General features: G+C 44.4%; 2 protein-coding genes across 3 annotated transcripts in view; one reads left to right on the forward strand and one right to left on the reverse strand.

Moving 5' to 3' along the window:
• Window positions 1–2,314, forward strand: part of RP9 (RP9 pre-mRNA splicing factor) — a 19,403-nt gene extending 17,089 nt beyond the window's left edge. Inside the window, 1 exon segment of the mRNA XM_081165222.1 lies at window positions 16–2,314. Coding sequence (XP_081021348.1) covers window positions 16–199 — 184 coding nt within the window. The 3' untranslated portion in view covers window positions 200–2,314.
• LOC308570364 (uncharacterized protein) lies at window positions 1,655–13,786 on the reverse strand. Of its 2 annotated transcripts, none has more exons than XM_081165113.1 (6): window positions 12,602–13,786; window positions 10,742–10,888; window positions 6,820–8,694; window positions 5,667–5,792; window positions 3,784–3,903; window positions 1,655–2,278 (listed from the first exon to the last, which is right to left on the reverse strand). In XM_081165113.1, the coding sequence occupies exons 1-6, from the start codon at window positions 12,684–12,686 to the stop codon at window positions 2,241–2,243; spliced, it is 2,391 nt and encodes a 796-aa protein (XP_081021239.1). In that variant the 5' UTR covers window positions 12,687–13,786; the 3' UTR covers window positions 1,655–2,240. The 2 variants fall into 2 exon arrangements, with proteins under 2 accessions (XP_081021239.1, XP_081021238.1); XM_081165112.1 differs by lacking the exon at window positions 1,655–2,278 and adding an exon at window positions 3,371–3,390 and having other exon boundaries at window positions 3,736–3,903; window positions 12,602–12,701.
• Window positions 13,787–15,252: the final 1,466 nt, after the last annotated feature.

Below are 15,252 nucleotides of genomic sequence, written 5' to 3' on the forward strand. Positions count from 1 at the left end.
CATTTGTACATTTAGGATACAACAGTTGAAGCAGCTGCTAGAGGATTCCACTTCGGATGAAGAAGGGAGTAGCAGCAGCAGCAGCTCCAGCTCTTCAGGATATAAAGGAAAACACAAGAGAAAGAGAAAGAGGAAAGAAAAGAAGAAGAAGAGAAAGCACAAATCTTCTAAACCAAGCAAGAGGTCCAAAGTGCATTGAGGAGACTTGTGGCAAGCTTGCAATATCTTGCAAAGCATTCGGAGAACAATTCTCTGCAAAGGGCGTGTTTTAGGTGCTCCTTGGTGTCATTTTGTGAGTCGTCCTATCAGGTCTCTCCCACTGTCCCTCCACATTGCATTTTTCTCATTGTTCAGGTTTGACAGAGTTTGGTACTTTGAGCACAGAGGGTTGCGCCTGAGATACAGAGCCTCTGGTGTCTTAAGTGTTTTTCCTCTCCATCCCTTGCAACTTTCCTTTTTGGCAGTTCTTGGGCCCTGTTGTGCCCCCCCCCCCCAATTTATTTTTAGCCTCCTGAGAGTTCAAAATTAAATTAGAATTTTCAGGCAGGGGGAAGCTGCCAGTGGAGAAGCTAGGCACATAGCTCCCAAGGCGTAGAGAAGCGCCCCGTGGTATTTCTTGGAGACTATGGAGAAAGGGATTCCTTTAGTGGCATGTAAACAAGGCCTTTGTGGTCCTGCACAGCCAATAACTGGGCTTTGTTGAAGGAAGACTAACAAGGAATGCCTCTGGGAGAAATCGAGAGAACTACAAAGGAACTTGGTGTGACCTTCACTCCAATTGGCTGTACTGTAGTTGACTTTTTATTATTGTACAGAACAGTGTGATTAAACACAGATCACAGTATTGTGGAAACTGGTTTGTTTTCTCCCATTGGGAGGAAATGTCTTCATGGCTGCAGTTGGACTTCAATGTAAACATTTTTGCTTTAAGGCCAGCCTGTAAAATAGGTGACCCACTCAGCCAAATGCAATCCAGCAGCCTTTTATAACAGACCACGAGGGGCTCTTCAGATCTCCTGTTTGAGCCGTCTGCTTGGAACTGCAGCAGTAGTGGTGGAACAGGCTTAGTGGTCTGCATTCAGCTTGCAGGATCACAAGCTGTAGAGAACCAGATTTAAAGCTCTCTGTCCCATGTGAATTATGGCACAGTTTTGTTTTGTCTGATAATTCCATACTTGAAAGCGTCGTGCATATGATGTAACATAGGGAGCCACAACAAGCCTTTTCTGTTCACAGGGCAAAATGATGCAAATTTTGCACATGATGCCATCTTGCAAGCAGTAATTTCAAAGAGGTGTGCATCATACCAAAAGCATATAACAGGATTGGCATTACTACAATTGAAATCTAGACTTAAATTTCAGTTGCGCTTTTTCCTGCAAATATCATTATGCAGAGCACATAAAAGAGTTCTGCTGCCCTATGGAACTGAACCCTTAAGCGTTAAAAATAGTCTTGCTACTATGTTTTTAAAATAATAAGCAGCAAACAGGTTGACTGCTAGAAAGATTGCTTGAAAAGCTAAACATTGTCTGTAAATAAGTTAGCAAGATGTATTCTTTTGGGATATCAGAAAATGTTTGTGAAGTGGTTATAACCAGAATATACTTTTACGTAGCACCACTAGACCATAAATTCAGGTTCTCTTTTGTTAAAAAAAAGAAAAGAAGAGAAACCTTATAAGGGTAGAAATGTTAATATTGTTGCAGCTGATTTCTCAAATAAAAAACTCATTTACCTGTATTGGCTTGAAGATACGTGCCAATGAAAACCAGGTAACAATGAGAGGGCAACAGGAGCGTTTGGGTCACAAAAATTGAAGCAACTCTTGCTGTCCCTGGATTTCACAATGCTTGAGCGAGTGAATAACATCCAACAGAGTTCTTCTGAAAATGGAACTTCATTCAACCCTAAATGAAAGTTTCTCAAACTAAGTTGCAGTTTCCAAACAGAAAACTTACTTGCTTCAAAGTTTGCCATTTCAAGTAAATGTTTGAGGCGCTACAATTAATATTCCGAAGACATCCTATTAGTGCAATTTTAAACTTTTATTTTGGTTAAATATCAGTTGTGTTATTTACAAAACCAAGTGCCTTTGTTTTGGTGTTCGTTTTTTTTATACATTTTGTCAGACGTGTGCTCAGAAACCTTTACAGTGCAACTTTAATCTTGCCGAGCCACTTGCAACCGTTAAATAGGACTCATCTGAATGATATCTGGGGTTTACAGTTCAGTTACGATTATCTTCTTTTATAGAGAGATCTCCTTGTTCCACGTCCTGCACAAATGATATTAAAGAAGGTTAATTATTAAAGAGACTCTGCTGCAGGCTCTCTTTTTATCCAATCACATTTTGATGGACACTGACCTACTAAAGGAGTTGTCTGAGATTCACCTGCAAACCTTCGATGAGGCGGAGCCTAAACATGGGTCATGTGCAGGAGTAATGAGAAAGCAATACCTGTTTGGGGAAGCTCGCAGGACTCCTAAAAAAAAAATCTGTTCTCAAGAGGCTCACCTGTGTGTTCCACACACTTTCTAAACGTTTGACTTGTCTCATGTCTTAAGTGTTAACTCAGTGCAAAGCCCCACAAGACAGCCAGTATTGTGGCACAACAGATATTTGCATCTCACTCATTCTTGCAGCTACAAACTCTTTGTGCACACAATAGTTCCAGTTACAGATGGGTAGCCGTGTTGGTCTGCCATAGTCCAAAAAAAAAAAAAAAAAGGTGCTACAGGAAGGAATTTTTTTATTTGCACACAATAGGTGCAGTTGAACAGGCAACAGGGCAAAATGCAGCAAAAATAAGGTGAGTTTGCACGGGAAGCTGCCTTATACCATGTCATGACTGATTTGGTCCATCTAACTGGCAGCACTGGGCAGGATTTCAGGCAGAGAATACTCCCTGCCCTACCTGGAGATGCCAAGGATTGAACAAGGTATCTTAAGTGCAAGGCAATGGGCCCTTCCCAATGCACAAAATACTTTTCCAGCTTGGTAAGTCAGAATACAGGCAAAGCTATAGCAAGCTGAGTATACAAAGTCACCTTAGCCAACACCTGAAATCAGGCTGCTCATCTCTTCTACTTCCTACAAAGCAGGGCTGGTATTTCAGATATCCATGCTGTAGAGATTATAACATCAGATGGCTTGTATTTGCAACTCAGAAAGTGTCTGTGGCCTCTCTTATCAGAGATAAGCCAAATCACTATAGAAAAACACCTGAAGATTCAGATTCATGTGCACTTTCATATTTCCCCAGACCATGTTTCAAATCCGACTTCCTAGGAGCGTCCCATGCACAGATTCACAGTGAAGTTCTCATACTAAGTTTTCCAGTTCTACTGACCAGCAATTTCTTCTGAGAATCTATTCTGGCACCTACACTCTGAAACCACTGGACTAAGTCTTAAAGTAAAGGTAAAGGGACCCCTGACCATTAGGTCCAGTTGTGGTTGCGGCGCTCATCTCGCTTCATTGGCCGAGGGAGCCGGCGTACAGCTGGGTCATGTGGCCAGCATGACTAAGCCGCTTCTGGTGAACCAGAGCAGCGCACGGAAACACCGTTTACCTTCCCACCGGAGCAGTACCTATTTATCAACTTGCACTTTGACGTGCTTTTGAACTGCTGGGTTGGCAGGAGCAGGGACCGAACAATGGGAGCTCACCCCGTTGCGGGGATTCGAACCGCCAACCTTCTGATCGGCAAGTCCTAGGCTCTGTGGTTTAACTCACAGTGCCACCCGGACTAAGTCTTAGGTTAGACTTAATAAACCTACCCTTGTGTTGGGTGGCTTTGGGCTTCTCCCATTCTTCAACTTCTATGTCATGTCTTGTGTCTCTACGCTTATGTGGAGGCTTCCGTGCTTTTCTCTTTGGCATGCCTAGAAGCAAGTCACCTGAAGAAAAAGGGAACAAATATTTCTTCATCCAAAATATACCAGAGTTTGCTCCCGCAACATCTTTCTCCCTCCCAATCCCTCTCCCTTTTTTCTATGAAGTCTTATCACAGATTTATCATCTGCTGTTTGGTTGAAGTGAATATGAAAACGCTTTAAATAATACCAGTTTTATTAACCCAGTTTAGACCAGAGAGCTATTTATTCCCTCCACTGATGAATTAAGATACAACCCCTGACCCAGCCCCTCTCTCCCAACTAACGTGAATGACTGATTATGCTATAAAGCTGGGTTTATATTGTTAATACTTTCATGGACAGCTATGGAGAATGGTGTGGATTAAGCTCAATTGTAGCAACACGGGCAACTTTCTCTCCTGCTATGGAAGGTAGGACTCGAACCAATGGCTTCAAGTTACAAGAGATTCTGACTAAACACCAGGAAGAACTTTCTGACAGCAAGAGCTGTTTGACAGCGGAATGGTCTCCCTCAAGAGATTGTGGACTCCCCTTCCTTGGAGGTTTTTAAGCAGAGGTGCGATGGCCATCTGTCAGGGATGCTCTAGCTGAGATTCCTGCATTGGAAGGGGGCTGGACTAGATGAGCATTGGGTGTTCCTTCCAACTCTACAACTCTATGAACTCTTGCCTTGTGTAGATTGGCCCTCAGGATACATTAAAAGGTCAATGAAAATTAAGCGTAATAATAGTAATAATAATTATGTATACCCCACCCATCAGGTAGGATTTCCCCAGCCACTCTGGGCAGCTTCCAACAGAACATCAAAATACAATAACTTGTTAAACATTCAAAGCTTCCCTAAACAGGGCTGCCTTCAGATGTCTTCTAAAAGTCTGGTAGTTGTTCTCTTTGACATCTGGTGGGAGGGCGTTCCACAGGGCGGGTGCCACTACCAAGAAGGCCCTCTGCGTGGTTCCCTGTAACTTGCCTTCTCACAGTGAGGGAACCACCAGAAGGCACCCGGAGCTGGACCTCAGTGTCCGGGCACAAAGATGGGGGTGGAGACGCTCCTTCAGGTATACTGGACCGAGGCTGTTTAGGGCTTTAAAGGTCAGCACCAATACTTTGAACTGTGCTCGGAAACATACTGGGAGCCAGTGTAGGTCGTTCAAGACTGGTGTTATATGGCCTCAGCAGCCGCTCCCAGTCACCAGTCTAGCTGCCGCATTCTGGATTAGTTGTAGTTTCTGGGTCACCTTCAAAGGTAGCCCCACATAGAGCACATTGCAGTAGTCCAAGCGAGAGATAACCAGAGCATGCACCACTCGGGCGAGGCAGTCTGCTGGCAAGTAGGGTCTCAGCCTGCGTACCAGATGGAGCTGATAAACAGCTGCCCTGGACACAGAATTGACCTGCTCCTTCATGGACAGCTGTGAGTCCAGAATGACTCCCAGGCTGCGCACCTGGTCCTTCAGGGGCACAGTTACCCTATTCAGGACCAGGGGAATCATGTGCATCATATTGCATATTTGCAAATACGGGTGCTGTATTAGATACATTGACTTGAGCCCTGCAGCTGCATACTGAGTCTACATTATCTGTGCCAAATCCAGCTTTGCCTCTACTTGCTTTGTGTGTGCATTCAAGCTGCTGTGTTGACAATGCATTTTTTCCCTCCTTTGGGCCGTAACAGAGAGAACAACCAAGTTTAGATCAATCGCTACCAGGACAGAGGAAAGTACTCTGTGCCTAATGTTTAACAGGTGCACTTTCTTAAAACATTTATATAGACAATGCCATACCTCTCTCTCTGCTTCTGATTACGGGGAAGTGGTCACCATGTACGAGGCTAGCAAATTTGGGCCTAGCTCCACTTTTCACCCAGTATTCAGCAGATGCAGTCCTCCCACCTTCCTTTTGTAGCCTTCCTGGGCAAGATAAGGAAGAAGAATCCAAGTCAGTCATTGTGTTTCTTGCTATTACACTAGCCTTAATGCTCTCCACCCCCCTTGCCAGCGCCCCCCTCCCAACAAGCCTTCAAGATCATTTAATCCAGAAAGCCTTATTGAACTGAATTCTACCACCGACATCCAGTTTTTTTGGGTTCTGGGCCGAGACATTTCAACCTTCAAGTACCACCATCTTACTGTTTCCCCCCACCCACTTCATGCACTGATTTAACTGCAGAGCAGGATCACAATCACATGTACAAAGATCTGTAGCAATACCAGTCAGGATCCGGCCCACAACTGACTATAAATCAGGACTGCAGCCCCTTTCAAGTTAGTTTTTGATAAGGCATTCAGTCTAGCCTGACTTTTAGTAAAGCTGTTACAAGAATAGATTGCATCAGAAGCACTTTCTAATTTTATGTGCACTGTTTGGGGATTTCATATTAAGTTTTGGATTACATTTATTAAAACCTGATTAAATCCTTATTAAGGAGGCATATCAGTTTGTTTGTTTGTATGTGAGTGAGTGACAGAGAGAGAGATACATACATGTACCGTATTTTTCGCTCTATAAGACGCACCAGACCATAAGACGCACCTAGTTTTTGGAGGAGGAAAACAAGAAAAAAAATATTCTGAATCTCAGAAGCCAGAACAGCAAGAGGGATCGCTGTGCAGTGAAAGCAGCAATCCCTCTTGCTCTTCTGGCTTCTGTGATAGCTGCGCAGCCTGCATTCGCTCCATAAGACACACACACATTTCCCCTTACTTTTTAGGAGGGAAAAAGTGAGACTTATAGAGCAAAAAATACGGTATATATAAATGTACTGAATATACATTGGGACAAGAAGAATGTGGATCCCACATACACCAGTCTATTAAAAGGTACATTAAAGCTTCTGTTCCTGCCCCCCTTCCAACTGCCATGGCCCATTGTGTGTGAGAAAATGAATACTGCATTGTCCAAACATGCAGGAATGCCACTTGCGTGTTTGCTATTTACCTGAACTCTTTTGTGAATTTCTTCGTGCCTCAAGCGCTTCTAGTTGCTGGGACGTAGGCCTCTGCAGCCAGAAGCTGTAGTCGCCGAAGAGATCTTCAACTTGTTCTTGATCCTTCTTCAGTTTAGTTGCCGCTTTCATTTTATCTTGCACAGGCCAACTAAGGAGGTGTGCTGGCACAGCATTTTTTGGTACTCTCCAGATCACTTGCTGGCCGGTCTGCCTGTAAGGGCAACTTCTGGTGGTGGAAAAGGTTCTTCTGGAGCCTCTTTGATTCAAGTAGTCATCGTTGTCCTCCTCCTCCTCCTCTTCTCCCTCTTCCTCCTCTTCTTCTGGTTCCTTTACCCAGTATTCTTCAGACTCATCTGCTTCTGATGGAGACAAACTCTTAGTAGCTTTCTTCTTGAGAGACTGGAGATGCCTTTTACTGGAAGTCCTGGGGAGAACACCCAGCTTGCCACTTGGACTGGAAACCTCTTTGATCTTGACCCGTGAACTGCCCTTCAGGTTCTGGCTGCAGCTGGTATTGGCCTGTTCCATCCCCACCACTTCCTCATCTTCATTGAGGGAGCCTCCACTTTTTATTTTATCTATCTCCAAACCTTCGACGCTTTTCTTAAAGGTATACATATTCTGAAGCATGTAGTCAGAAGCAAAATATGACAGTGGTGCATCGTCCATCGACGAGTCTTCATCTACAGAAGACATCTCATCCGAGGTAAAGCTAAGTACACTCGGACGTTTCCTTCGGGAGAAATGCGGATTGTAATTTGAGTTGGAATCCATGCTGTTTAAGCAAGCTAACCAGCCCTCAGGAGGAATATATTTCTCTGACTCGTCACACCACATGCTTTTTTCTGAAGTTGGCACGTGTTCCTCACTCACATCATTGTTTTCATTCAACTTGCGAGGGAAATTCGAATCATTCATTATCTCCATGCCAGACGGAAACAGTTCCCTTTGCCGAACAAGGTTGGACGCATCATGAGGAGCTCTGGAACCACTGAACCTCTTCAAGCCAGATCTTTTCGACATCAAAGCCTCTTGCCTCGCACCTAACTGGTCGGGTCTGTTCTGTTCAGCCAGCTGCACTGTTCTGGCTTCGTCTAAAGGAGACTTTGGCCCATGAGTAGTAGCTCCTTGTTTTTCCAAATCCAGCTTCGATTTATATTGAGGCTCCGTCTCTTGCACATCTTCAACAGCCTCTTGCTCCTCTGGGTAAGAAATGCTCGGCACCAATTCAGTCTGTTCACGAGGCCCATAGGCAACGCCTTCGCAGGAACTCATAGCAAACATATCCCTTTGCATCACATTCTCCGGCACTGGTTTCTTCACCACATCATAAAGAGGAATTGTTTCTTTGAAGGACTTCCATAGTTGAATGGCGGGACCACCGCTGTTCCCGTACTCTATTCTCACTTCCTCTTTCTCAAAAGCATAACCTGATGGGGGAAGGCTTCGGAACTGTAAAGAACCTGCAGAGCCCTTGGCAAAGTCTCTCTCTGCAATCAGAGGAGATACAGCCCTCTCTGGCTTTTCCAAAGAGATATCAGCATCTTTACCAACACCAGATGAGACACAGGCCATGTTTCCCATTTCACAGTCTCTCACTTCTATACCATGATCCTGATGTTTTTTCGGTTTACTTTCAGCCTGCCTAGGGTCAGTCTGAGTTTCTTTGGTCTCTGTTCGCTTGCCGGGATTATAGTGCCTGAAGCGTGTGGCTTGGAAAAACATGGGTGATGAGGGTGGAGGACCATTGAAATAGGGTCTCCTGTTAACTCTCATCTGCATGGGATGTTGTGGGATAAGATATCCAGGATACTCTTGAACAGGAACGGAGTAAAAGGGGAAATATGGACTCCCACTTCTTAAGCCTAAGAAGAACAGAAACATGCATTTTCCACCAACGTAAGTTTTGCCAAAACAACCTTAAGATTCATTATTTCATAGAAGACATTCAGCGCTTTAACAAGACCTACTTTTGATCAGCAAAAGTTAAGTGAAATCCCTCTGTGATGTTCAAGGATGAAAAAAGGTTGCATCTATCATTACCAAAGCTACCTCTTCAGGTTGCTTCCGTTCCTTCTTGGCATCATGTAAAGAAATCGTGTTCTTGATTTCTGCCGCAATATGCACTGAATACAGCAGTTGGGGGAATCAAGAACAGGGTAGCACAAACAACCCCAGAATGCGGGGAAGAGCCCTGTATTTGGAACCATCTGGGGTGAACTGTCCCATATGCTCTGCCCCACTTCCCCCCATCCCCTGGGGACCCTGCAGACGTCGGCTGCCAAAGGGGCAGCACTCAAAACTTGATAAATGCCTGGCTATCAGGGATAATCATCAGCAGACAACAGACCAGAATGGTCTGGAAGGAAGCCCTGTCCTGTCCTATATTTACACAACTGCATTTGCCATCCTGGGGCACTCAGGGGCATTTGGGGATGACGCAACACCTCCAGTGGATTGGATCACTCTGCTGAGCTGTTATTATTCATTATTATTATTATTATTATTATTATTATTATTATTATTATTATTTATACCCCGCCCATCTGGCTAGGTTTCCCCAGCCACTGTGGGCGGCTTCCAACAAAACACTACAATACAATAACCTATTAAAGCATTAATAGCTTCCCTAAACATTAAAAGCTTCTCTAAACAGGGCTGCCTTCAGATGTCTTCTAAAAGTCTGGTAGTTGTTATTCTCTTTGACATCTGATGGGAGGGCGTTCCACAGGGCAGGTGCCACTACCAAGAAGGCCCTCTGCCTGGTTCCCTGTAACTTGGCTTCTCGCAGCGAGGGAACCACCAGAAGGCCCTCGGCGCTGGACCTCAGTGCCTGGGCAGAACGATGGGGGTGGAGATGCTCCTTCAAGTTACAAACTGAAGAGTCCCATACTTTTCGGGTTTAGCCTTTTGGGGGAGTGGACTTGCCTAGAGAACATAGGGCAAGGGGCTAGCTTCTCTCCCATTGAGGCAACTATTAATCTTGGGCATGTTCCCAATTTGAAGAGCTTGTGGGTAGTTATTTACACCAGTCGTTTGTTGGCTCTGGATAGACAAATGAGATTTGATTTCTCTAGTTCCCTGGAATAAGCTTCTTATCGTCTGTTCCAGGCTTCCTCAGCCTTGGCCCTCCAGATGTTTTGGGCCTACAACTCCCATGATCCCTAGTTAGCAGGAGCAGTGGTCAGGGATGATGGGAATTGTAGTCTCAAAACATCTGGAGGGCCGAGGTTGAGGAAATCTGGTCTGTTCACATGTCTAGCTCTGCATGGGATCCTTTAGCTCAGGGGTGCTCTCTTATTCCCCACCCGCAACCAAGGGGTCAACCTTTTTAGGGTCAGGGGCGGAATTCCCTAGGTTAGAACCTCACACTGTTGCCAGGTAGGTTCAAAGCAAAAGTTTATTGAAATAAAGCAACTTGAGTAATGAAGTATTAAAATAACGGCTATGATAAAATTTGCTTTAGGGTTTTCTTTTTCTTCTTCTTACAGGACAACATGCAGAAGTTCAGTAGGTGAAGTGTTTTCCATCACTATTGCTTGTTACTGAAAGCTTTACCCATTGCGATTCCTCTGGTGTAAGCGGTTAACCAAGAGGAAGAGAGCACCCCAGCATGGCAAAACCACAGTTGTAATTGCTGCACTCATGAAGGCCTCTGTAGAATTCTCTATTATATCACAGATAGCCAGTTAAACAAACTAGAACTGCCTTCGCCAACTTGATGCCCTCCAGGTGGTTTGGACTACAACACTATTCAGTTCTGACCGGCAGAGCACCAGGTTGGCCAAGGCTGAACTGGGAAATACCGACATTAAATCCAAACCTGAATATAAACTGCAAGGCCAATGCTACATAATGGATTCCATTCTTATTTCATCCGTGACCCAACCTGTACCTCTTCCTCAGCCTTACCTGCTGTAGGGATGCCGTACGGGTTGTACATTGGGCCAAGGAACCATGGATTAGGGAAAGGTTGCTGTGCCGTCGGTTGTGCGTAAAAAAAGGGCCTTTGGTTTGTGGAATAGGGTCCATTTTCCGAGGAAGCTTTCATTTTGTAGGCTGGAAAATAGAAAAGCAGCACTTAAAAACACACACACAGACAAAAGCCACACACACCACCTTTGTGAAGTTTGTGGACGGCCTGGGTTTTCTGGGGATGAAACAGATTCAACACTCCCCATGGAATGGTGGTTCTGTTACGCATTTAAAGGACTCTGGCAGGGCTCAGGGAACAGGAAACAAATGTTAATTTCTATGTTATCTGGAGAACTTAAGTTGATGAGTGGCTGGGGTCCCACCAGTACTCTGTTCTGCAGTGCAATTGGCTGCCTTGTATGCAATGTTAATGGCTGGGGAAACCCAGCCAAATGGGTGGGGTATGTATGTATGTATGAATGAATAAATAAATAAAATTAAAGAGAAGCAGAGGGAAAGTGGCAAGTAAGGCTGGGGGGGGGGCATGGGCTTGATACCCATTCATCTAGCTATCATTCCCCTGTTCTTTCCCCCCACATTTTTGGAAAAAGCCCCCTTAAAGTAGAGAGCCTTAAGGGGGCTTTATGGGACAGGTGGGTATTGACCATTCACTAGGCTCCCTTGTGACCTTAAAGCCATTCTTGCATTTAGGATAAAAACAACTTCAGCCTGACTGATCCCTGCAATGTTCAGAGAACTCTATCATTTATTATTGGAAAAGTCCTCCAAACAGATTTTTGTGAAATCATGTCCTTAAGCCTCATTGCTCTCTGTGAATCTTATGCCATAAGTGCTCTATTTGGTCACACAAACATATAAGCAAATACTCTTTCTCCTACTTTAATCATCACCTTTTCCACTCAAGCCTGACTATTCTGTGCAAACTATTGTAGAGAAACCATAAGTATTAGCAGAGACTATGGCCACTGCTTAAATACAATACTAGAAATGGAAAATGCATATAATTTTGAAATAATACATTTCACATCCCACAGATACATTATAGATCACTCCTGTGCATGCTTCCTCAGAACTGAGTCCCGTCAATTTCAAAATTTCAGTAGGACCAATTTCAAAGTATACAGGGCACAATGTTGACCCAGCTTGCTTAATGACTAATCAGAAATACATCTATTTCTAAAATGGCAGAAGGCTATTACAATGAACACACCCGTCTCGATTCATTACAGTCAAAGTTCTCTTCTTTCTTCCTAGGCAAAGACAATAAATCTCCCATTACCCCTCAAGTATCATTATTGCTGTTGCCAGCATTATTTCTAGGATTTAACACACACACAAAACTTTAGCAGTAACTGCCCACATGATAACTTATCCAGGATACCTCGTTCAAACTATAGTTTTGTATTTTTAGAAAGGGGCTGTAAGTTTATAAACATATAAAAAGCAAGACAGGAAGAGAAATGTGCTTATTCAAAGGTAACAAAAAGCCTACAAACCTCTTCTGAAACCCAGACAGTCCAACAATACAGAGAATTCTTTCAACAACAGGCCATCCTCTTCCAGGCCTTCACTAAAGCTCTCACCATCTTTCTACACCTTTCTATAAACCAAGAATCCCCACCTTCCAATTGCTTTTTACTCCTTAAATGCAAGCTCTACGAAGCCAAGTCATTCCTGCCCCAAACCAGGTATCCATGCTGCTGCTGCATCCGAAGACAGCCCAGCAAAGAACTAATTGCTAACACCTCTCTCCTCTCTCTTAAGCACAAGCCCTTCATCAGCACAGCACACCTGTAGCTAATTGAGGCCCTTTCTTTAAAGCAGCAGGAGACTTACAGCTAACAGTCTGGTCCCGTGCAAATTTGAGTGCATGGAAGTTGATTAATTTTTTCAATGGGCTGATGCACACTTTACTTTGCATAAGGTATGGCTGCTTAAAGTTAAAGCTATGGTTTTCCCAGTAGTGATGTATGGAAGTGAGAGCTGGACCATAAAGAAGGCTGATTGCCGAAGAATTGATGCTTTTGAATTCTGGTGCTGGAGGAGACTCTTGAGAGTCCCATGGACTGCAAGAAGATCAAACCTCTCCATTCTTAAGGAAATCAGCCCTGAGTGCTCACTGGAAGGACAGATCCTGAAGCTGAGGCTCCCATACTTTGGCTACCTCATGAGAAGAGAAGACTCCCTGGAAAAGACCCTGATGCTGGGAAAGAGAAGGGGACGACAGAGGACGAGATGGTTGGATAGTGTTCTCGAAGCTACCAGCATGAGTTTGACCAAACTGCGGGAGGCAGTGGAAGACAGGAGTGCCTGGCGTGCTCTGGTCCAGGGGGTCACGAAGAGTAGGACACGCCTAAACAACAACAATGGCTGCATGCATTCACTCACCCTCAACCTATAAAGTTCAGGCTTATTGCCAAGGTAGAGACACAGTAAGGCCAGTGACCACTGCATTTCATTTGCACTTTGATCCTACACTCTGTAACCAGTAAACTCATTCTCATGTCTCCCTTACTGTGCATAGGGTCAGGCTAACAGAACCAGTCTGGGACCCCTTACCTAATGAAGTTACAGTTGCAAGTAAATGACAAAAAAAGATCGTGGGATATATTTGCCACCCCTGCTAGGGCCATTAAGGCAGCTTTCCAACAGAATGCCTGACCCCATTCACCCTAAAAAGTTCTACCACTTTGGACTGAGTGCCTCTGAGCATGTGCAAAGCCGCCCTGGGGGAAAAATGAAGTTTCAATGATCTGGTGTCGAAAGTTCCTCTGTGCATGTACAGACTTTCCTTCATGGAAAGGATGCTCAGTCTGCTGTTGGGGATCTGGTGTCCTACACCTTGCCTCCAATTCAGTCTCCCTGCCTAAGATGCTGATTGTTTCACTAGTCCTCATCTGCTGAGAGAACCTAGGGTAAAATAGGGTAAATAGTGACTTAACAGAATGCAAGGTTCCATGTAGGCATCAGAGAGACTGAAACACATCCTGCAGTCTGGCTCAATACCACCTCCAAAATGGCCTCTTTCTTTCCCTTTAAGGACAAGAGCCATGTAAGGTAATACAGTGGTACCTCGGGTTAAGTACTTAATTCGTTCCGGAGGTCCGTTCTTAACCTGAAATTGTTCTTAACCTGAAGCACCACTTTAGCTAATGGGGCCTCCCGCTGCTTCTGCGCCGCCGGAGCATGATTTCTGTTCTCATCCTGAAGCAAAGTTCTTAACCTAAAGCACTATTTCTGGGTTAGCAGAGTCTGTAACCTGAAGCATATGTAACCTGAGATACCACTGTACAGCATGCATGGAATGCATTCAAAGCATGATGCACGTGCACTTGTACCACATACTGTATTTTTTGCACCATAACACTCACTTTTTTCCTCCTAGAAAGTAAGGGGAAATGTCTGTGCGTGTTATGGAGGAAATGCCTATGGGTGGCATGCCTACGGATTTTCCTCCTCTAAAAACTACGTGCGTGTTATGGTCGGGTGCGTGTTATAGAGCGAAAAATACGGTAATTTGCTGCTCACTGTCCCAAGGTGGAACACTTTATTGTGCCGGTGTGAATTATGGCAATGCACAAACAGGAAGCATCATGGGGAGTTTTCTGGAGCATAGCTTTCCACCAGTACCTGCAGTCAGCTAAGAAAGTAATATAACTGGCTGGGGCTGTAATCCTCTGGCTACTTACCTCAGAGAGGAAGACTCATTGAACGGATGGGACTTACTTCAGAGTAGGAGAAAACAGATATGTAAATTCAGTGCTTTTTTTCCTGAAAAAATGCCTAGGGGTACTCTCATTTTCCTACTCATATTGAAATTCTGCCCCTCAATGAGGCCAAACTTAGATTCACATAATGTTTAATAATAATAATAATAATTTTTTATTTATGCCCCGCCCCTCCCCGGTTTAAAAATCGGGCTCAGGGCAGCTAACAGCTAATGTAAAACATTGATTAAAATGTGACTTAAAAGCAGCATAAAACAGCATAAAATACAACATAAAATGCTGCATCAATATCAAAATTCAGGGGTCATTTTTTTTGGGTGGGTGGGGGGGTAACCCAATCAGAAGACACCAAATGATCACCAGGGCTAACTGGCCAAGTTGGTCCTACTAAGGCCAGCAAGGAGACCAGGGAAGAATTTAAATGTGGGGTCCCAGAAAGGGTTTCTTCACAGAAGAGGAAAGGGAAAAGGGAATAGAGGATCAGGCTAATTCAGATTGAAGGCCAGGTGGAATACCTCTGTCTTACAGGCCCTGAGGAAGGAGATCAAATCCTGCAGGGCCCTGGTCTCATGGGACAGAGCATTCTACCAGGTTGGAGCTGTCAATGAAAAAGCCGTGGCCCTGGTGGATAGTCTGGCTTCCTTAGGGCCCAGGACCTTTAAGCTAATAATAATAATAATAATAGTAATAATAATTTATTTATACCCCACCCATCTGGCTGGGTTTCCCCAGCCACTCTGGGTGGTTTCCAATCGAGTG

The sequence above is a fragment of the Podarcis bocagei genome (genome assembly GCF_964188305.1).
Source record: "Podarcis bocagei genome assembly, chromosome: 12".
Taxonomy (NCBI): domain Eukaryota; kingdom Metazoa; phylum Chordata; class Lepidosauria; order Squamata; family Lacertidae; genus Podarcis; species Podarcis bocagei.